Consider the following 23,492-nt stretch of genomic DNA (forward strand, 5'->3'; position numbering starts at 1 on the left):
TCATCCTCTCTGTGCAGCGGTGGTATCGATGGCTGACAAAAATTCCCTTGTACAGCTTTGGCGAGAGACCAGAAGGCTCGGGTCCCCGAAGGGAGTTGGGCCAATCTCTTGCCAAATCTGGCGATGTGCTCTGACTTTGCCTTAGCGATTTCCCGTTTGAAGGACCTGGAGGCTGAGTTATATGCTTTTTTATGTTCGTTGGTATTGGCATCACGAGATATCGCCGCTTCCGCCCATGCATTAAAGCATTCTCGCTTTCGACGCGATGCCGCCTTGCAAGAACGCTTAAACCAGGGTTGTGACTTGCCACCGATCGGCACCGCAGAGAATGGAATAAAAAGTTCCATGCCCTGTAGAACTACTTCGGCCACAGAGGCAGCGACGGAATCTGGAGCTTCCGACGAAAAGCACATGAACCCCCAAGGATAGGACGCAAAGAAAGACCGCAGCCCATCCCAATCTGCTGACCGATAGTGCCAAATACGACGACAACCCGAAAAATGGGGCCGAGGAGGGCGCGTAGTAGGCACAGTACTCCGGACCACACAATGATCCGATGAACCCAATGGCGGGTCAACAGAGACTTGATAGGTCTCCGGATGTGAGGTCAGCAGAAGGTCCAACAAAGAGGGTTTATGACCATCCACATCTGGTATTCGCGTAATCGCAGGGACCATTTGTGACAGGTCGTAAGCTAAAGCAAAGTCGTGAAAGGATCTTCCCGCGTGATTGGTGGTTTCCGAGCCGAGCCAATCGGCATGGTGAGCGTTAAAATCGCCAAGTATCACGATTTCAGCGGTAGGAACCCCTTCGAGCAGGGAATCTGTAGCCATTTGGATGTGCTCAATGAGTCGCTCAGTTTCGGTATTTCCGCTATATGACCTATACAGGCATGCGTAGAATCGCGGATGGTCATCGCAGTCTACGCGCAGCCAGAGGCTAGATAGGTCCCTTCCTTCAAGCGACCCGAGGCGACGAGAACAGATATCCTCTCTGACGTACACGCAAACTCCCGCCCGCGGCACAAATGAATGTTCCAATTTGTACCCCGGGTAGGAGAGGTAGGAAGTATCAGCCGGGGAGGATATCTGAGTCTCAGTAAGGAAGAATAAGGCCGGCTTCGCAGTTTCGAGGTGAAAGTGAACCGCGATAAGATTAGAATTGAGCCCCCTGACATTGGTAAAATCCACTGAAAGCGTGGGATGCCTTCGGTAAATTCTTCCGTTTGCCCCGAGATCGAAACCTATAATTTTTTGCGCAGTTTTTGCCCACCCCAGAATACGAAGGGCAGCCTGTGCATCCACCACCGAATACTGATTGTCCCGATGATGGACGCTCAGAGGGGGATTCTCCACAGCGGAAACGTGTGGTACCCCCCTGGGGTAATCTCTGTTTAAACTGCATCTTCATATTCTGGGGGGGGGGGGGAATTGATGGGCTCCGCACGAAACGCGAGTACAATAAGATGAACCTATTGCATCACTTCACGCCGGTTTTCTGTGAGACAGTGGTACTGCCCCGGTCGTGCCTGCCCGATTGGCTGAAGCCCGAAAGCAACAGCATGGCACTCCCACTAGGAATATACAAAATAAATGGGTGTATCTAACCGCCTTATGTATAAAATCCGTATAATTGCACTCATTTAACAAGAGTACTATTTCGTCTCTTTACATTGTGTTGAAATAAATACTTTAGTTGCCTGTCCAACTAGGTTTTCTTTATGAATTAGGGGATAAGAGGGCAAAACCTGTGACAACCTGGTTCCTGTAGTGATTCAGTCACTTTCTGACTGTTGAACGTTCAGTTGACTAAAATTGTTCACCCTGTTATTTGTAACAAAGAGATTTTGATCACGAAATCACGATTATAATGTCACGAAATCCAATTGTGTTGTTCTTTTAGTATGATGTTCTAGTCGCAAACTTAGAGATGGTGACACACTGTATCTATATATCAAAGTTATGTTATAGGATAATAAATATCAGGCACTATTTATAATTGTACACGATATTTAAAGCTAATAAGATCAATAATGAATATATAAATAATTAAATAATACGTTATCATTTAATAAACATTGCATCGTTTGTTTTTATTTAACTGACACTACTTTTATTTGACTTGTTTCTATACAATACCCGGTAAAAATACACATAATAAAAAAGAGCAAACATAGGCCATAATAATACTCAAACAAAATAGCAGTCAGCTACTTCTCGAATAAATCTTAAGTTTATACTTGACCTAGTATCGCATTCATACCAATTATATTTCTTCATTAACAGACTGATGAGAAGACAAGTTGTTCTACTTTTAAAAAATATCATCAAGAATTTCGCTCTTATTCCCAAGATTACAATGGTAGTTTGTTTTATTGCAAGTTCTATCCGACAGGGGCCGCTAGTAATCAGCATACCTGCCACAGAGTCTGGCCATAAATAATCTATACGGAGACAAGTGGCTGTTCAGCGTTGGAAAAATGTATCAGTGACATGAAAGGATGAGGTCTCGGTTCGTTACGTTTTGTCACCCTCCAGGGAGCGGTATTCCATGAATCTCTTCTACCCGCGTCACAATTCTGATTTGGAACCACTAGTCAACAATGTTTATGGCCCTATATCTCGACAAGACACTTATTGTTTTTTTCACGCGTGAAAGCCGGTTTTACTGTGGGCTTTCCTATTCTTACGGCTAATTTGCTATCGTTTTGTGTTTAAATGATTTATTTAAAAAAAAACTAAAATCTTGTATTTGATATTGTTATAGTGAAACATTGCGAACAGGGTGTTTTATATATTGATCACTAATATAATATATACATATATGTTAAAAATTATATAACACTGGCGATCGTTGAAAAACAAAGATGTGTAATGTAAACTTTACACGGATAGAGTCGCACTTCGTTCAATATTCCAAAAAACCGGAGCGTAAACTGCACTTAAATTAAAAAATTTTTAAGGCAATAAATAATATGTTGACTCAACACATCGTTACAAAGAAAACTCCATTGATACACATGCATCAAAACCCGACTGAACATCGAACACATAAAATGGTACCGCAGCGCAATAAAAGAAACTAATTTACATAATGCTCAGAATGACAGAATATACAACTTGTAGACAAGATGGAGCTTCGGTCTCTATTTGTCTACATTTTGCAAATTACAATCTCAAAGATGTGTTTGATGTGCTATCATCTATATTTTTATTCTTCTAGCATTTTCTTGTGTTCCAAAAGCATATGACGATTTATTCAAATTAATATTAGTTCACTGTTATAAAAACGGAAAAGATAGATTTGACGTCGATTGATTTTGTACTAGACGCTTGAATAGACACCATTTCATTTCACCTATATGCAAATAATGCGGCATGCTTAGTACTTTCAGAACGTTTACTGTGGCTACGTGATAAGTCCATCTTAAATAAAGTACGCTTAATTTCACAGGTTGAGACTTGGACCTTTATCGCAGTCTATACAACTTCTTTGGTAGACATTGTACCAACATTTCTGCTCCTCTGTTTCTTGTGGGTTAATGAAGTTTTTTTTATAGAACAATTGGACACAAGGGTCACATGGCAAGTGATATAAAATGTAATAGATATAGTCTTAAACTAACCTTTAGTACTTTCGACGACACAATCGATCCGCCACAGAAGAAGTGCAACGTAGAAATTACGCAGCATTTTGTCGAGAGAATGAAACTTTGTTTTACGAAAGCGTCTCATCTCTTAAATATACGCCACCTCAGCTTTATCATTGAAATGTATTTGGCAATAACTTTACTACCATTAACACAATGCAAATCGTTTTTTGGTTGGTTTGGTTTATCTATCAGAAACTAACATTATTTATGTAAATTTTATGTTTGAATATTTAACATCCACTCTGTAACACCTGAAACAAAAAAAAACTTTATTAATTTGAGTTATATTCAATTATCTTAATATTGTTAGAACATTTAATATTTGTAATTGAAGAGCTGGGAACTCTGGTAGGTATTTTTTATTAAAAAGGGTCCTTAAATCTAAAAATTATTATGACTGTACCATTTAATAACGAATAAACACACTTTTTTTATGTTTAAAACTTATTATTTTAATTATACTATTACACTTGAAGAGCTTAATAGTAGTAGATGCTAGGAGTTTTACCACATGCGACAAAATGCGTGGTTATCATCCGACCCAGGTTTGAGTTTACCTTCTAGCATCAACTTTCGAAAGAATTAGGGTAATCCTTATTCTTCGCCAAACACTGGAACTCTATTGGACCCTGAATCACTTCGCATTGCCATCAGCCTACGCTTAGGTGTGAACATATAACATACTCCCCATAAGTGTCCATATGAAGAGAAAAGAGAATAGAGTTTTTCTTCCTACATTGATTTTGTTCCCTTTCGAGTAAAGACTCTTGAGCCGTGGGGTTCAACTGCACAGGCTCTAATTAAAGATTTAAGTTGGCACCTGGTAGATAGTACCGGTGACCCCAGAGCTCGTGCTTTCTTCGCTACACGAATAAGTATCGCAATACAGTGAGGAAATGCTGCCAGCGTTAAAGGGACTTTGCCACAGGGGTCAAACTTTTTTAATTTATTGGAATTTTCTATTTTTATGATCACAGTGAATTTCGCATATAACAACGATGAAGGGATCACTCTAATTCCGTCATTAAATCCGGAAGTCGTCACAGGCAGTGGTTCAGATAAAGTACATGTACATACGTACATGAGTTTATATTAATTTATTATTGAAAACATTCAATTGAACACAAAGTTATTGACTGGTACATTTAAAAAATAACTCAGAATATCACTTTTAAACTGCCCCATAAATTTAATTCCGAAGCGTAAACGCTTACGTACCTACTTAGCTGATATATCTATAAATAAAAGATAAAGGTCTGTTGAAGAAAATGAAGGAAAATAGTTGATGACCATCTGCATGAATGTAAACAAAAGATAAGAAATGTTTGTAAAATAAATAAATCTTTGTGTCTTTGACGGCTGACTTCGATCGCAATATCTGCATTATATTTCTAGGAATGTGTTACTAATGATTCATTTAAAACAGTTGCTACATTGTTGTAACATTCAAAATCGCTAGAGCCACATGAATTTTCTACTAAAGTATGCTTTAAATTCAAGGGACGTTAGATTTAACGTCGTTATAGTCAAATAGTCGCTACAACCAAGGCAAATAAATGGCAACCGAGTAATCTAAAAAAAAATTGGAGACATCGAAATTTATAATTACGAGATGCATTTATTATTCATTTTAATATTCTGTAGATATGTCTTGCTGTAACTAATTGTAACTGGTTAATAAAGAAAAGTACTATGGATAATACGTTTTATAACTCATTATATTTGAATATATGAAACATATTTTGGACACAACAGTTAAAAATAAAACCCGATATCTAAACATGCCCTTTCCTGACATGTGTTCACTTTTATTTGTAAACACAGCAGCTGTTGAACTTGTCGTTTGAATATTACTTTGTCTATGTACACGTTGTTAAGAGTAGATTAAATATTTTTAGACGATATTACCAATGCTTATTTACGAATGCTTTTATACTACATACTAGCTCTGGCTGGGTATTTAAAATAAATATCCAGCATTGCCGTACAAATTTTATATAGTAGGTAGCATTCTATTGTCTCTCTCTTAATAATACTATTGTTTTATGCTATTCAAACAGAATATTTACATGGCTCTGGGCTGTACTGCTTGTATATCATTCCACATTTAAGGAACAAAGGCCTACTCGTTATTTTTATTGTAATAAAAATAAAGTGTTTTAGAGAGAATGTTTATAAGCAAGTAGAAAAATTTACATTAGACTTATGTGGTAAATGTCATAGTTTGGACATAAGATATAGTTTCCTTCACCATTCGATAAACGTTCCGGGGTTTTGAATGCTTAAAGCATTTCAAGTTTTAAGAATCGCACATTTAGCCACAAAACTGTTCGTTAATGATTACACTATATTTAAATTGTAATCCTATTTTCTAACAATTCTCAAAGACACGAAAGCGTATTCAGATTTGAGCCCTCGTAACCGTAAAAACATTTTCTTAGCGTTACGAAATTTCCACCTTCCGACGTCGCTCCTACAAAATTCCATTACTGGAATAGCCAAGTGAAGCCAAGCTCTTTTATTTTATACCCTATTTATTCCTACATGTTCAAATAGGTACGTTTAGTTCGTTTAAAACTTAATTAGTGTAATAAAGTTGTTAGCGGTCCCTAATAGTTTGGGTGAATGAAACTGTTCACGGAATTATGTAAAACGTCTAGACATTGTAATCGGTTAGGTTAAATGCAGTTTTTTAATGTTGGGTTATTTTGTAACATCTATACTGATAATGAGAAATTACTTGTATATTACCTCAAAAATCCTGGAACAATTTCAAAAATGTTCAGTCGGGACTGAATAGATCGCATGAATCGAAATATAAAATATCTTTATATTCAGCGTAAAAATGTACTACATAGTTTATAACTCAAATATCGAGTTAAAAAAATTCAATGTCTCTTGAATATTTGTAGTAAATTTTATCCTAATCCTTTTTTGTATTTGAAATATAATTGCTCGACCCATTTTTACGTTGATTTTAAAGTCACCTTCAATCCTTATTACGCAAATATGATATATCTATTATATATATATATATATATATATATATATATATATATATATATATATATATATATATATATATATATATATATATGTATGTATGTAACAAAACTAAATCTAACTTCAGTAATAATCCGAAAATGACCCTTACAAACTTTCCCCACAACCATTAAAATTATCCTTATAAAATATTCGTAAACAACCGTAATGTTTACCCCGTGAAAATATCCTTTTATTTACAAGGATAATCTTTCCGTGAAATATATGGCCGTACCTGCCCATAATCTATAGCGCTTTTGTGTTAGAAAGTACACCTGTAGTTTACGAAGATAACAAATTTTACGTCGTAACATTAAATAAATATCAACTAAGGCGGCAATTTCGTATTTTATTAATCTAATCGCTTGGATTATAAGCCATTTTATCGCTCTCGATGAATTGCTAAGTTAGGAGCTTTTAAACTTTATAGTAATCGAGTTAAATTGAATTTAATCCAAAGTGCGATCTTATTGATAGCCCGGTTTTATAGTGCTTTATGTACTGAATTGAGTCATAATAATTAAAATGGTGTTCTGTAGTGGTTTTTGATCTAAATTTATGTACAAATACTGTTTCGTACTTCGCATTGGATACGGCGAGTTCAAATTAGAAGTTTAGGACTTTATGACGACCTTGGTAGGTTGACCTTTGACATGATATCGGACCTTAACAACCAATTAGAGTAGCGAACAAATAACAATTTACAAATCTGATCGGGGATCAAGTCCGATAGTAGAACGAAGAGACATTACGGTCAGTCTACTGCTTAGCCATAAGGCCTTCGGAGCTATGGACCATGCGATCCTTTCATCTAATTAATTTTCTAATAACGTAAGAATCTCCCACATAGTTAAACCGATCAAATAGTATGTTAATTGCATACATAATTATTGACAATAGTGTTTCATCATAGAATAATTCTTCAATTTTTTCTCATCGACTTTTGTAGTCTACTCATCAACAAGAACTGTAAACCAAATACATAGTTTTAAGGTAACAAAATGTTTGATAAAATTTGAATTTTTGTGTGATATGGACTTGGACTTGGAAAATAAAAATAAAAAGCGTCACAATATATATAGAATAAAAGCACGTTTGTAGAGAAAATGTTGCAACTGCAAAAGCCGATAGCATCGCTCTCGAGGGAAAATGACAGCTCTCTTCAGTTTGAATATTTTTTTACTATAATCATTTTATAAATAGTATTTTCACTTTACCGAAGCGGTGAAAAAATAACTGAATACGCATTTGAGAAACGAAAATTCCACGCTTATTTATTATTTATAAATGACATTTTTTTTACGCTTCACTGAAATATTGTTGAACATTTTATTTGTTCTCATAATCCTTTCAGTGTTACTTGAGTTTTAAAAAGCATATTATCAAAAAAAGTTTTTAATTAATAGAGTGTAACCTTAAAATAAAACCCTAATATCTATGTACAGCATGAATGACGTGTTTCGTAACAAACTTATTTCGTTCCTTTGAAATGTTAACTTCCAATTGTACAAAGCTGGGCCGAGGGTAGATAAAAATTTTGTTAGAGTGTTTGAACCCCGAAAAGCACCCCGAATCATACAATTAAATTGTTGAATCAAAGTATTTAAGAGTGCCCTTTTTTGACTACACAAATAAAGAATTTTGTGGTGTTGTACAATTCACGTATACCGAGCGGGTTAGTAAAAAATCGTTGGAAGTTGGATCGGAACATTTACTATAACAGCATAACATAAGAGATAAATTTTAGAACATAAATTTATTAGACATTTTGTTGCTGATAATATATCTTTTTTTTAAACTGACAGTTTGATCTTCAAACTTTATAATACTCGAAGTGTACATCTTTGATTTAAAAACTATTTGTAAAAGAAGGCCCCGACGAAATTCTGAAACTGAAAACTAGCATGCCAAAACACGCTTCTCGAAACAAGACGTGGGGGTTGGGGGTTGGGGGTACCACTTACGATAATATTACTGTGGTCCTCCATTATTTCCGTGGAGCGATTAATCACTTGAATAATTTAATTTATTTTTTTACTAGTGCTGGGCGCGAAAAATGAAGTTTACACACCATATTAGTTCATGATTAGTATATATAGAGGGCACGGAGAGGAAGTTAGTTGTGATTGGGTATAAGACGGATGCTTGACTCCATATGAATGATAATAAACGTTAATTTGTGTGCTTTCATTATTTTTATCAGATTAATTTATCTACTATATGAGTACATTTTTTATTTAATATATACATAATAATTTTGAGCAATGGCGTTGGTATCAGATGCTATTGTCATTCCACATTTCATAGATTTCATAAATTAACAACTTCAATCAGTTTATAACCTTTAATACTTGTGGTTTCGATTCGCCCATATCAATAGTTCTACAAATTAACGACTATTTGATAGTCCATAGTAAAAGTGATTCTACAGTCATTATTAATCAAAGTATTTTAATATCTCGGAACAATACCGTTTGTGACACCTGCCGTTGTCATTATAATTTAATAACATCAAAGTCAAATTAATTAATCGTTAATTTTGTTGTTGTTTATTTTATTGTCAGTTGTTTATATCAATTAACCACTTTTCAATGGTCCGTAAAAAGTTATGATTAATAACTTTTAAACTACTTTTGCTTTAAATATTTTAAACTTAAATAAATAATTCTTTATTTGTGTAATCAATCGTCAATAAATATTCAACTAATAATTTGACACTCGTTCCTACGACTGCCGTTTGAATCTGTAGTCGATTCTTCTCTATCACAAATTCGGGTTTCTATAAATACCAGCACTGGTTGCTGCGGTGCTCCCCAGTACTGGGAAGGCGTGGTATTTCATTACGCACTTCACTCACTCCAGTTGCTCGTCCTACTTTTTAGGCGATTGACAATCCCGCGATGTACCAAGCCGAACGAATTCCCAAGAGTCATTGCGCTAGTCGCGGGAAAACCAATTCCGGCTGAGCCGAGCTGCCCCGAGCCCAACTGTCAAGGCCCTACATGTCAACAGTAAGATTTAAAAAAATGCGGTGGTCAGTTCGTTTGAGCGGTCGAACCAAGCAAATGCCTTTAAAAAGTAGACTCTAATGTCAAAATAAACTGGCTGATACCAATACACAAATTTTTGACGTCAGCAATCATCAATTATCTAGATAGATAGTTTTAACACTGTTACTGTTAAAACTCAGGACTTTGCCTTCCTGTCGTTAGACGACAATATTCCGATCGTTCATTGTCACTTCTGACTTTCTACCTTCCTTTCTCCACGCGTAATCATAAACATTCCTGCGCCATTATATAGGTGCTGCCCTCATTAATCGTTCCTGTGACTCCTCGTTCTTAAGTCAAGTTACCTACTGAAATGATATTTATTGAAAAATAAGTTGACTGCACGCTACGATATGAAATAAACTTATATGAGGGGGTCATATTGGATTGGCGAGACTTAGTTCTGCATGTTACGCGGATAAAAAGATCGCTCACTCACTGATGTCGATACTTGTTTATTATAGTTACTTTCGTAAGTAATTATTTTTTGGGAAAAGGGATACTTTTCTTTAATAAAATCCCATGCTCTTTTATCTCTGCCTTTTAATAAATTTAAGAAATGTATTAAAGAAAAGCTGTGTAAAAAGGCTTACTATAAAGTTGACGATTATCTAGTTGATAAAAGGGTTTGGAACTAGTGCTAAGCAGGTCTAATTAATTTGCGATATTTGTTGCGACTATTATTTGATGATTTGCTATTTTAAAAGAGTGCCGAGAGTTTATTACGCCGGTTTTCTCGCCCTGCATCCTCTGTTTTCTTTGCTGATGAGAAGGGATGTCTACTGATTTAATGACGTGGAATTAGTGATACCTGTATCTTATATTCCATAATAAACATATTTTATTTTTTATGTTTAAGTTAATTAATAATTAAAATTTATAAATTCTTAACACGTAATTTTTACTTATAAATATCATTAATGAAATGTTTCATTAATAAGAGCAAGGCTTACTAGTTCTTGCCTGTGTCTTGTTCATAATATATTTTCTATTCTATAATCTTTAATAATTAATCTTTTACAATATTTTGGTACCATTTATAAGGTTTTATTTGCATACTAACAGACGATTTCTAGTAATATTATAGCTTTGGAAAGCAGCTTCCCATGGGACTAATACAATGTTATATTTATAGACATAATTAACTCGTTAATGTCTTGAGACACATGTTTGACTAAAAGTAGGGAAAGTGGATAAATTCCTTATTAGACACGCTCACCTATAACGTGATTTGTGAGCCAAGTAATTTCTTAATAATACTCCTAAAGTGTCGAGTAGTATTGGGTCATTGAACTTTGATTATACACCTATAGTTTTATTTATTAAGAAACGAATCAATAAAGTAGACTGAATGTTTCTTCATAAAACGTTTACATATAAACAAAAAAGAATGATATACATGCCTGCAAATTGGTTAGGTAAGTAAACAATATAATATTTACATGACACATAAGACGACAGAATTACTCATTATTTCTTTATTATTAAATATTATAATATTGTCCCTAGTAATTGTTTGGAGATTAGTTTCTCCCGAATTATATTTTCCCGAATTCTTTGTAAAGGTTTTTGTTCATATAGTCCCTCAAGACTTTCATACTCATTGATAAGATGTGTCATTGATGTAATCATGATAGACAATACAACCTTTATAACTCATTTTAAAACCGCGCTACCCCATGGCCTACTAGAATTAAATGGCGCTACAACACCGTATTACAATTACACATATGTGCTTCTCATTTTAAAATTTAAAAATGTTGCCCACACAAAGACTTTATAAATTGCAGTAAATACATTTTTGAGTTCCATTACCCTGTGTAAATTTTTCACTAAAAATGTTTCATACATTATACTCCGAGCGGGTTTTATTAAACGGACAAAAGAATTGCCTACAATTAAATAAGAATAATATGGTGTAATTAAAGTTTATTCAGGTTTTGTGAACCTTTTGTTTCAGTTAAGATTTGAAAAAGGATTCTACTTTTTACTTAGAGGTATAAATCTGTACGAGTATATTGTACATGTTCCTCAGTTCCCTTGGTGTTTATAGTTGAAGCAAAGACAATTTTTCGTTGTGTTTATTGCTTTTGCTATATGTATGTGTACTTATTTATAAGTTCAAATAGATGGTTGGCCTCTATTGATGATGTTCGTTAGTTTTTCGACAATAAACCGAGATTTTATAGCTGAAAAATTTTCTCAGTTGTACTATGGTAATGACAATAGAACTTCTATTCTCGAAAACAATTAAAAATCATACAAGAAGCGTATTTTATGTCTACAGATTCCACAACTTCACTCATTTATATATGGATTATTCTAACATCTAGTGTGTATTTCATAACTCTTAGTGCTTACATTATTTTATTAGCACCAAATATAAGCTAAAATAATAAATTTCAAAAAATTTAATTATTATGTGCAGGCAATATTATTCTGCTTATTTAACGCATCTTAAAGGGAAAATCTTCATTTGAATATATGAATAATATTAATTAACACAATAAAGAAAAGTTTGCATTGCGGTTGAATAGTAGAAATAAGCTTTTAAGCGTAGGTGAGGCCGCCATTACAGCCTTTTGTCTTATGAAAAGATACTTAAAGAATTCGTTCTATTTTCAAACTCGCTGACCTTTTCTGCTTTCTCATAATCTCACTGACAAACGTTTGATATAGCCTAAAAACTTTAATGGAATGTTTATACCACAAAAATATCGAGCTTAAATCCCCGTAGCTTTGATGGTGAATTAATGAATTAAAAATAAACGCGGAAATTCTCTTTGGTAGTATTTTTTTTTGTTTGATTCAGTGATTAGTTCTTAGGGCAACTTTATGTATTAACCAGTAAAATGTATTCGGAAATAAAACCTCTCTGGGTTATATGCCTTAGATATAAATTTACGTAGGTATTTTAAATATTTTTATGAGAAAAAGGGTTATTTCTTAGTGTCGTATTAGTTTATATGGCATATGATACTTTTAAAGCTCAATACTTTGTTATAAATTTATTTCATTAGTTAGTCGCTAAATCAAAGCTATTTTTCAACTAACCAAAGTATATTTAAGGTTCTCAATACAGTGGGTCCGTGTATTTTAATAGGATAAAACCCAATTTGGTTCAACATTCTTTCTTTTGAGCCATGAATAATTCATTCAGATCCTGCGGGAGACGTGTCAATAAATGAGAACAGATTTTATATAAAATTGTAGACATTATGTAACCTCCACTCAGGCTGTGAAATTTAATTTATACTTGTCCTTTGTTTCCTAATCTCCATGATGGCTCCAGAGGCGCTATTACTCTGTCTTCTCTTTATCACTAGTTGTGCCCCGCGGTTTAATTCTCTCGTAGAGTTATATGTTACGCTTTTCTCAATAAATCACGGACAGGCACAGAAGGTTGATCACCTATTATAAAATAAAATGACTGAAATCTGAGGTCCATACCTATAAAAGGGTATAGCCGCACTGGCACTTTTTCTCGATAAATAAACAATCTAAGAAAAAAAATTATTTAATAAGTTACTCCAGGGTGCGTTAAACTATACTTTTTAGCTTTATTAAATTAAAGTAAATACTTTATATCCTAGGATGCTCTTAATAGTCCGGTCAATATAGACAATTGAAATAACAAAAATTCCCGCAGAGCTATATATATATTGGTGGAGAACTGAGGATTCTATAATCCTATGATGACGAGAAAATAAAATAAAACTCAAATTTTGACCTTTGACCCCGAATAACTTTTGTAGCACACATAGCATTGATGGGAATTTTAAAAACTTTATTTGTAATAGTAAACCCCAACTCTCCGCCAATATTTGGCCCTCCTGGAACTTTTGTTTTTGACCACTATTTTCATGTCTAAATTGACCGGACTATAAGACATGTTTGTATTTAATTGTTTGTATAATAAATACCTCAATTAAGAATGTTCTAACACATTTCACAGCCACTATTTGAATTAAGAAATTATCTACCAAATAATAATGATTTAAAATAAAATAAAAAAACTCATTTAATGCTTCTCAACTTACATCCAAAACTTAAAGTAGTAATATCTATCGGCAAACGTTTATTTTTCTGATCTTGCCATTATCTAACAGCGCTTAACCACATTGGGGCCGCTATTTTTTTTATAAGGCTCTACCATCTTCTTGTCTGATATATTTAATTATGTGAAATCTTCAGCGTGCAATAACCCGAAATTATTCCCCGGAAATCGAAGCAAGGAACTGTGTACACCATTACAAAACCAGAGTACAAAAATATGCCTTATAATATCCAACATTAATTTATTAATAGTTGACATACCGCTATACCAATAACGAAACAAAAGTACAAAATTAACTCTATAATGAAACGATATTGATTATTTACAACAACGAATAATTAATTTCAGAGTATATACGAAATGAGATTTTTAATTAGTTCAATTGGCGAACGATGACGAATTGATAAATCAGACTTTTAAAATGGATTACAAAAGCCTTCAACTACGTCAGGTTGATTGCTGATTGAAAAACTGAAAATCGTATTATACCACTCATTTTATACTATCGTGATTCATAGACGTGTAGGATCCAGACAGGAAATTTTATTTCAAAGCATATCTCGTTGTGATAATTGCAATTAAAAGAAATAAAACATGTTAATAGCCTTAATTTAATTTATAAATAATGACCGTGATTGAGCGTGATTATGATAATATGGCGTATCACATAGATTTTTAAGTATTTAGATGTTGGTTTATTATATATTAAATTTAGTCACTGTCACGTTTATATTGACCTTACCAATGATATAAGAAAAGTAATAGAAGTAAAGTTTATTACATTATTTTAGTAAAGAGATTTTTGTCAAATTGTAGTCACGCCCACAATAACAAACCAGTTTTTTAAGTACATCAGATAATTAATTATACTAATATAGTTTTTTTAATAAATACATTAACAATATTAACTAGTTAAGTGGTACCGCCCATGGACATTTTAAATGCCAGAGGGCTACTCTATTTTCTTGAAGGACCCTTTGTCTATAATCTTACAATCGTGTCAAATTTACCGAAAATTTTTGTTTATATATTTATTTAAGAAAAAGTATAAATTATACAAAAACAACTCATTTATGTCTTGATCACCTTATTCATTGTCGTACTATAGGCCTACGGTATTTAATCAAACAGATCCAGAAATTTGTCTGCCCGTTTGGGGGTTACGGGACTTCAAACAAAGTACTAGCAATTCGTTCACAATTGATGCTAAACTGTTACATAAACTATGCATTTCGAAACGAACGCTTCGACAAATGTAAATGGACCACAATGTTCATTTAAACTGTACTCCATTTAGGAAATGTATTTTTTAAGTACGTTTATTAAGAGGCGTTAAAAAGATAATAGCTTTAACGCAAATGCAGAGACGTTTAAGGGTCACACTAAGCTTACTTATGTCTCCCGTATATCAAATCATATATGTTTTTGATATACGACAGTAATATTTAGCCCTTATTTGCTTAAAATCTGTGCAAGAGAGAGAGAGCAAACTCAGGCTCGAGATTTAGCGATACTTATGCATCACTCCTTCATCAGTCTAATCCACATATCACGATGAAAGGTGAAAATAAATTCAGTATTAAAAAAAAAGTCTTTTTTTTGTTTAAATCAGCATTTATTAAGAAAAAAGATAAAGTAATCATGGCAAAAATAGTATCAGAGATCAAAGCCTTAAGTTGTACGGATTACGAGTTTTTTTTTTATTATTGTCCACAGAAAAGATAAAATGTGTATTTTGGCTAAATAAAACTAAACTAAAAAGCTATGTATTTCTTAGGATCAAACAATCTGGTTGTATTATACTACTTCACATTAAAAACGACATAAAAAATAAATCCACTAGTTTAAAAAAAATATTATTTTATGTCCACAGAAGAGATTTCTTTTCGGTCGGCTCTTAATTAAATTTTACTATCAATCAAAGTGAGCTCAGCTCCTAATTAATAAATAAAATAAGAGATCATAAAAACAAAAGATGACGAAACTCTGCTCTAGCGTGTTACAAACGTCGTCGCTTATAGTATGCTTGTAGTAAGTACGCTAGAATATAGGTTCGTCATCTTCGCTGTCAAAGGAGTGATTGAAAAATGTTCTTTTAGCCTGCTATGGTTGTATAATCAAGTCGTCCTCATCGCTGCCGTCTGTGCGTTATGGCTGAATAAGTTATGGAGGAAAAGTTACATCTGAATCATCAGAGTCTAATAGGAACCTCGATCTCTTATAGGGAAGTGATAGGGGATCTGTTTCTTCTTCAGGTGGAACGCCAATAACAATCGATATAATTATATTTACGTATATAACATAAAATGTAAAACAATGACTAATAAGCGAGATTTCTATTTTTATTGAAGGAACTCTTGCATACACCGCATGGACAAGCTATACTTGAACTGACAGGGTGATTCTAAGGTTGCATTCCAATTATCGACTGTTCAGCATCAAATTTATTTCGACCACGGAAGGGGTGGCGGTACCGATGACAAATTGTTTATGTATCATAATTCGAAGAAATTTAGTTTAAATATTATGTAACAGTTGTAAACAATATTTTAATTTTGTTCATGAAGTTCGAAACCTAGGCTTGAAACGGCCCACGGAAAGGTATCAAAAGGATGTTTTATTTTAATATTTTAAAAAGTATTAATACAAATGTAAATATTGCCGTGCATGTCAATCATACGTACTAATAGTAAATAATTAAAGGTAATAATATGGCTGGTTTTCACTGGTTTGAACTGAATATCTAAATTTACTAGAAATAGCTTACGATAAAAACTGAATGTCTCTTCAGAAACGCAATAGGTATCAAGAAAACTATTGAAAAGGTTTTTGAAAACTTTTACTTTTCGTGTAATTTGTGGACAACCATGCTTCTTTAATAGTGCCATTTCTTTCGAATGGCGAGCATGGTTACTTAAATTTCTATGCCCCGTTTCTGAACAATGACTTGGAGATTTAACCTAACCACTGTCAAAGATTCTCTGACTAGGACCACGTCTGCGGTCTCTTTCTACCTGCCACTTTGCCTTGAATTATTAGTTGAAGGAGCTCGACATTATTCGTAAGACATGTCTAAAATATACAAGTTTCTTTTCTCTCATCGTCATAAGCAGCATATGTTCTCCACCGTGACGGTTGTATTTTGTCCAAGATATTAAAAGATTTAAATCAAGAGCTCGAAGGCTTCCAGTTTTTTGGAATACGGCATAGAAGGCACGGTGAAGTCCGTGCCTTCTATGCCGTAGTGTGGACAAAAATATATATAACATATGTACGCAGCAGTTTATGTTCGTGGAAGAACAAACATACAAGTCAAAGTAATAACCACATTATTTAACTTTCGAATCCGTTCATAAACATTGATCGTTTTTGATGGGCTAGGCTAGGAGAGTACCAAACTGTTTTATCATTCGCGTATATCTTAACAATGAACCACTTAACAGTCTTATAAACTTTGTTGTAATAAATATGTTTGTATTAGGCGTACGTTATCGTGTTGGCGTAATTGAAAAAGTTCTGACAAGGGTTAACTGGTCCCCGAAACATTGTGCCACTGTCGGGCGGTCGGAAGTATGTGCTATTATAGCAGTTTAATTTAGCAAGTATGTATATATACATTTGCCCTGCATTAGTGGTTATTACATGATAGGTTCTGGTTTAGATTCCTAGCAAAATAGGAATCTTCATTTAAAAATAACGAAACAGATGCAAATTGTACCCTTTTTGGGAAGGTATTGTATAAAGCCTTGTTCGGCCTCAGTATTCCGTATCTGATTCTTGATATTCTTTAATAAAGAATTGATCACAAGTAGAATCCCAAAAATCCCTAGAAGAGATACCCCCTCTTCCGTCGATTTTTGGGTCTAAGGCCTCACGAAGTATTTTGTGAATTTAATTTATTCGTCAAATTTATAAAAAGCTTCATTGATTAATTTACGTTTAACGATGGCTTTTAATTTATTTAGTGATAATTCTCTAATTTCCCTTGGGAGTTTGTTGTAACAACGAATACAATTTCCATGTGGTTTATCTTCTGGAGCCTGGTCGGTCGCACACTCAAATGAGTTCTATTTCGCGTATTATACTAGTGAAAGTCACCATTTGTTTTAAAATCGTTTATATTTTTTTGTACATACAACAAGGCTTCAAGAATATATTGACCAGATAGTGTCATAATATTCAATTCCTTAAACTTATTCCGTACCGACTCCCTCGGAGAAACACAACAAATACCCCGAACAGCCCGCTTCTGCAGCACAAATATGGATTGTACCTCTGTAGCAGTAGAATACCGTGCGACATAACGCTGTGAAAGTAGTTACTGCAAATGCTGCAGAGCTCAGACTAATCGAAAAAGTCTGTACGTGTGGGCGCCACTGGAGTTTACTATCTATTGTTATGCCTAGAAAAATAGTTTTAGTAACAAAGTTTAGTTCACTATCCTTAATTTTCAGGTTACCAATATCTCGCTTTACGCTAGTAGGTGTAAATCTAATACATTTTGTTTTATTCTCATTAGGCAGTAAGTTATTTACATTAAACCAGTTAACTATACGAGAGATAGAATTGTTTAAATCGTCCAATAATACGTTTTTCCTATTCACTTTAAATAGAAGTGAAGTGTTATCAGCAAACAATACCATCTCATGAACTTCGTTGAAAAATCAGAAATAAGAAAGGCCCCATAATCGAGCTTTGGGGGACGCTGATTGACACCTACGAACCCGGAGATGTGGTCTACTGTAAACTTTATTAGTGGAATACACACTAATTATATCATAAATATAATTGAAACATAAAATAAATGGCACTCACTGAGATGAAGATTAAAAATAACTGGTAGTTTATTTTCGTTTCTTCATTACGTGCATTTTGACTCTCTCTAGTTATAATTTATAAAACAATTACCATTACTATTGGTACACAATTTATTGTAATTTGAAATATAAGATATTTTATTTGCCCCTGTTCTTCATGGTAATTTTTAAATGTTATTTTATTGTTTATCTGCATTAGACATGGACTCATCTTCACTAAAGTATGTTAATTAGCTTCAAATAAAGATTAGCATTTCTTCAAGAATTCTTAATAGGTCGACATCGCACTCGCGAGCCCTTTGGCATTGTTGAGAGTATTTATTGGTTATAAATCACTTAATATCAGGTGAGCCTCCTGCCCGTTTGCCCCTGTTCTATAAAATAACAACAAATTTATATAAAGTTGGCAATATGAATTAAATATTACGTTAAACTAATTATCACTAAAGTAATAAAATAGATGACTAATTATTTTTCAGTATCTTTCAACTCTATCTCAATATTACATCTGAGTTAATGTAAAAGTGCAGTTAAACGCTATTTGATGAGAGTATTTCATTAAAATTCTCTTACAAAACTGTGTAAGCTTTAATAAAGTTATTTAATGTTGTGAATAATTCCCTATAAAAGGCTCTTTCCATCTTGGAACTTTAATTTCAAACTTATAAGTAGAATATTTAAGGATTTTTCTTAAATAAGGGCAGAGTGACTGAAGCACCATTAAGACACTACTTAAGGAATAAGAACCCCTCGCCTAATGAATTTTGAGATGACACTCATAATTCTAATCTTAACATCACTTTGAAGTGGGAAAACCCTGTGATAGACGCGCTTTTAAATAGAAAACCACGACGACCACCAAAGTCCATGGTTTTAAAAAATATATATTTACGCTTCTCCGAAATAGCAGCGAGACAAATCTCCAACTTGTACTACAAATCGTAAGGTTTCATATTAATAGTGCGTACGATGTTTTAAGATTTGGAGCCAGGCACGAAAGACTTTTATTAAGGCTATTCTTATTTTTATAAATCATTTATGTCAACGATTTTAAAAATGTTACAGTCTTCCTATTATGTTCACGATTTTTATTCGGTAGCATCAACACGGTTTCCGTAAATTAGAAATAGCTTACCATACCAAAACTATTCAATAGCGAATGTCATGTTCTTCCGCTTTATAGTTTCAAATCTATGGAGCGATGTTCAAGTTTTCCACATATAAATTTATTATTATTTGTATCCACCGGCAATAATATATTCAGATGGTACAGGACCGCAGAGACCGTGTTTATACTTTGTGTTGTGGAGCTTCAACCCAGACCTTGCTGGCACTACATCGATTAATCGAAATATAGGAAATTAATGAATAGGTCTACGGGGATATGATTAAGATATAACACGTAATTTACTACGGAACTAGGGCGTCTGCCCTTTTTTATTTATTATAATGGTATGAAGTAAACTAATTCTAAAGTACTAGCATTAACACGCCAGCCAAATGCGGTTTCTATACAATAATGTAAGACTGGTAAATAGCGAGTTTTTTTTTATATTGAGCACAATCCATATTCTCGACACCAAACCTAAAAATCCTAGCACCAAATTTCTTACATGATTCCTGATACAAAAAGTCTTCTCTTAGAAGTATAAAGAGTCTTACATTAAACCATATACCTATATAACAAGTATAGACCATATCAAAGATCGATTAAATTTAGTGGATCGTATTTGATTACAATATCAAAGGTTGCCTACGAGACTCTTCTTAATAGTTTGTAAGCCAATAAAGTGACATGAAAACTCCACAGAGGCACACTTGACAAGATCCCAAAATAGTTTCCTCTACTTAATAGCAATTAATCGTATACAGCTACATACATTATAATAGTATCAATAAGTATTTTACTAGTAACTTATTTTCTTTAGACACACGTGAATGAAGTGAATGAAATGAAGACGACGTGAAAAGTTAATATCTTCAACTTCGTTTCAATCTTAATTAAAAATAATGAATTAATTTATACACACTAATTCAAAATACTTTATTTTAAGCAGCGGAAAGTATATGCAGATCAAATAAAAAAACAGAGTGTCATTCCCGTGACTGTAATTATTGGACATCTTTTTTAGTGAAGAACTAGACAACTATGAACTAGTCTAAAATTGGTCTAAATTGTCCAAAGGAACCAAGAGAAAATTCATTAAACCAATTGTACTTGTCCATCCAGCTACTGAAACAGTATTATATAACTATATATAATTTGTACGATTTAAAGTTTTTGGATCTGTTATTATTGTGTATTATTTTTATTAAGTGTGTTGTATTTGTATTATATTGTATTGATGAATGTCTCTTTAATACGATGATGTTTTGTTTTATTTATAAATTTAACTTTAATTTAATATTTAAGTAATAATAATATCTAATTATCTTTGGCTATATTTTTATTGTATATAAATAAATAATAATAACAGTGGTTCTACAATCTTATAGGTCTGATTCTAATTCGTATCTCGAAATCGTATTTGTTTCGTGAACATTTGTTTTTATTATAAGCAACTGGTTTATGTTCCTGCAACACGTCGTTGATTTTATTGGGCCTAAGGCGGTCGTATCCTTCAAGATGTTCTTTTTTGCCCTGCGAACGAAAGTTAAAATACAGAGAGTCCATAGGTGGTCTATAAGGGATCGAACGTATTACTTCAAGTATAAGAGTCGCACGCTGAATCTACTAGGCCAACACGGCTCAATACAAATATACAATATAGAAAATATTGTGGCATATTATAAGGATTAATATAATTATAAGAAAATAAACTAACAACACCGTATTTATTACATGAGCCAAGAGCCCAGCCCATTTGCCTCTTGTTACATTCAAAAAGTACCCTGTTAACTATAGGTACTTTAATTCTTTGTAAAGATCAAATATATGCACGGACAAGTAAATGCACTATTGAAACAAAATCATGTGTTTAATATAATATAAATACATAAATTATATACCAATAGCATAAACGTATGCGAAGCAATAAACGTTACAAATGACATTGATAGCCTGTGCTAATATTATATGAATAAAATATATTTTTTCGATGTTAAAAGTACAGATAAGAATAAAGCCATTATATATTAATTTACGTGTAACTTCACAGGCCGCTAACTACTTTACAGTAAAGTTAAAGTTGATTTTTTTCTTTCTTTTGATAATTTCTAGGTACGACCAGTGATTATTTTTGTAGTTTTCAGATGTCATACAGACATTGCTCTTTATTTTTTTTTTCATTTTCATTACATTCTTTGTTATCACAGCCGGGGTTCAAACTCACGACTTTAGGTTTAAGAATGACAGATGGTATAATTGTAATACGATAAGTAATGAAGTAAGTATAGAATTTAGATAATAAAAGAAAGCTTACTAAAAAAAGTGAATTACACACGTACAAGTAAAGAAAAGCTTTCGTAATAGTTATATAAATATTCATTCGTTCATCACCTCCTACTGGATTAAACTGAATTTCATTGTTCTCATTAATTTTCTGTTTATTCAGAATTCCATAGATAGTTCATGGACTTCCGAATATGTATTATAACATTTATATTATATATTCCAAAAACTATTTAATATTTTATAGAGGCACTAAATATTTTTTTGGAAAATATATCGACACAGATGTTAAATTTTAGTACCAACGATTTTACATACTTTCATGTTTTTATAACTCAATTTAACAGCTACCGGTAGCAACAATATCGGTACTGTATTTCCCAAAACTCGAAATTATATTGTGGGCATAACGTACCTAATATGGTTTTTGTCTATAGGAAACATGTTTTGCGCCTCTGTATTTGCCTTGTAATTCCTCTTTTGTTTTCTAGTAATGTCTCCATTAAATTAATAAAGAAAATAAATTGCAGGAAAGTGTGTGTATTTCGCAAAATATTGTTACAATTTAATTCATCTATGATTCTTAATATCAGCTATTCTATTCGAGGCTTAAATTAAAACTTCTATGACGGATATAAACGCAAGTTATTACATTATTACATTTTTCGCTTTTAAAATGAGTAAAAGTTTAGGTGGAAACTAGTATTAAATTATTTCTACTAATTTCTATAACAAGAAACTTCACTAACAAACTTTTATAATATAATTAAAATACTTTGAAAACTCACATGAAACACTCGTAAACAGTCAACAATTCCCAGAACTTCACGTAAAGCTCAATCACAAACACACATTAATTACGATACATCCGTCAACACAATTTTCGTAATGAGAGTTTTGTATGCGCGAAAATACGTCTCGCCTGTCTCACGAGCCGCGGAGATCTAAAAAATATTAGTCCTGGAAGCGTATTGCTGTACCGCTTTAATCTTGATTTCCAGAGACGAGGGAAAGACAACTTTATTTCAATAGACATAAGTCTGGCGTTTAAATTGTGTTACGTCTTTCTGGTTTTGGGGTTGAGATAGGGGAAGCACAGATGCTGCGCGCATGCGTAGCTCACGTTGAAGTATTTGTGTGTGAATGACATAACAGTTGGACACTGTTGTTAAGTATTCTGCATCTTCCCAGGCTGCGTAAGTTTGTGGTGGTTACACAAGTGTAACTAATAAAGAGAAGGTTCTCAACTTTTTTTGTATGTTTCATGTACTCAAACATATTTTAAAACAACTTTTTTTGGTCTTGACAAGTAATCTTGAAAGAGAATCTCTTGAAATGGAGAACTAGTAGTGAAGAGTATTGATATATTTATTCGTGTTTTAATGTGTATAACTCATATAAATAAATATATAAATTAATAATGTTTTGAATCAGACTTGATAATGCAAATGACGATGCTTTCTCTGTTAACATGCCGTAAAGC

General features: G+C 33.1%; 1 protein-coding gene across 1 annotated transcript in view; it reads right to left on the reverse strand.

Moving 5' to 3' along the window:
• Nucleotides 1-22,931, reverse strand: part of LOC123707795 (lachesin-like) — a 71,126-nt gene extending 48,195 nt beyond the window's left edge. The window contains exons 1-2 of the mRNA XM_045658133.1: nucleotides 22,798-22,931; nucleotides 3,626-3,903 (exon numbers count right to left, since the gene is read on the reverse strand). Coding sequence (XP_045514089.1) covers nucleotides 3,626-3,734 — 109 coding nt within the window. The 5' untranslated portion in view covers nucleotides 3,735-3,903; nucleotides 22,798-22,931. The remainder of the gene's footprint in view (nucleotides 1-3,625; nucleotides 3,904-22,797) is intronic.
• Nucleotides 22,932-23,492: the final 561 nt, after the last annotated feature.

Source organism: Pieris brassicae, chromosome 3 (genome assembly GCF_905147105.1).
Source record: "Pieris brassicae chromosome 3, ilPieBrab1.1, whole genome shotgun sequence".
Lineage (NCBI taxonomy): Eukaryota > Metazoa > Arthropoda > Insecta > Lepidoptera > Pieridae > Pieris > Pieris brassicae.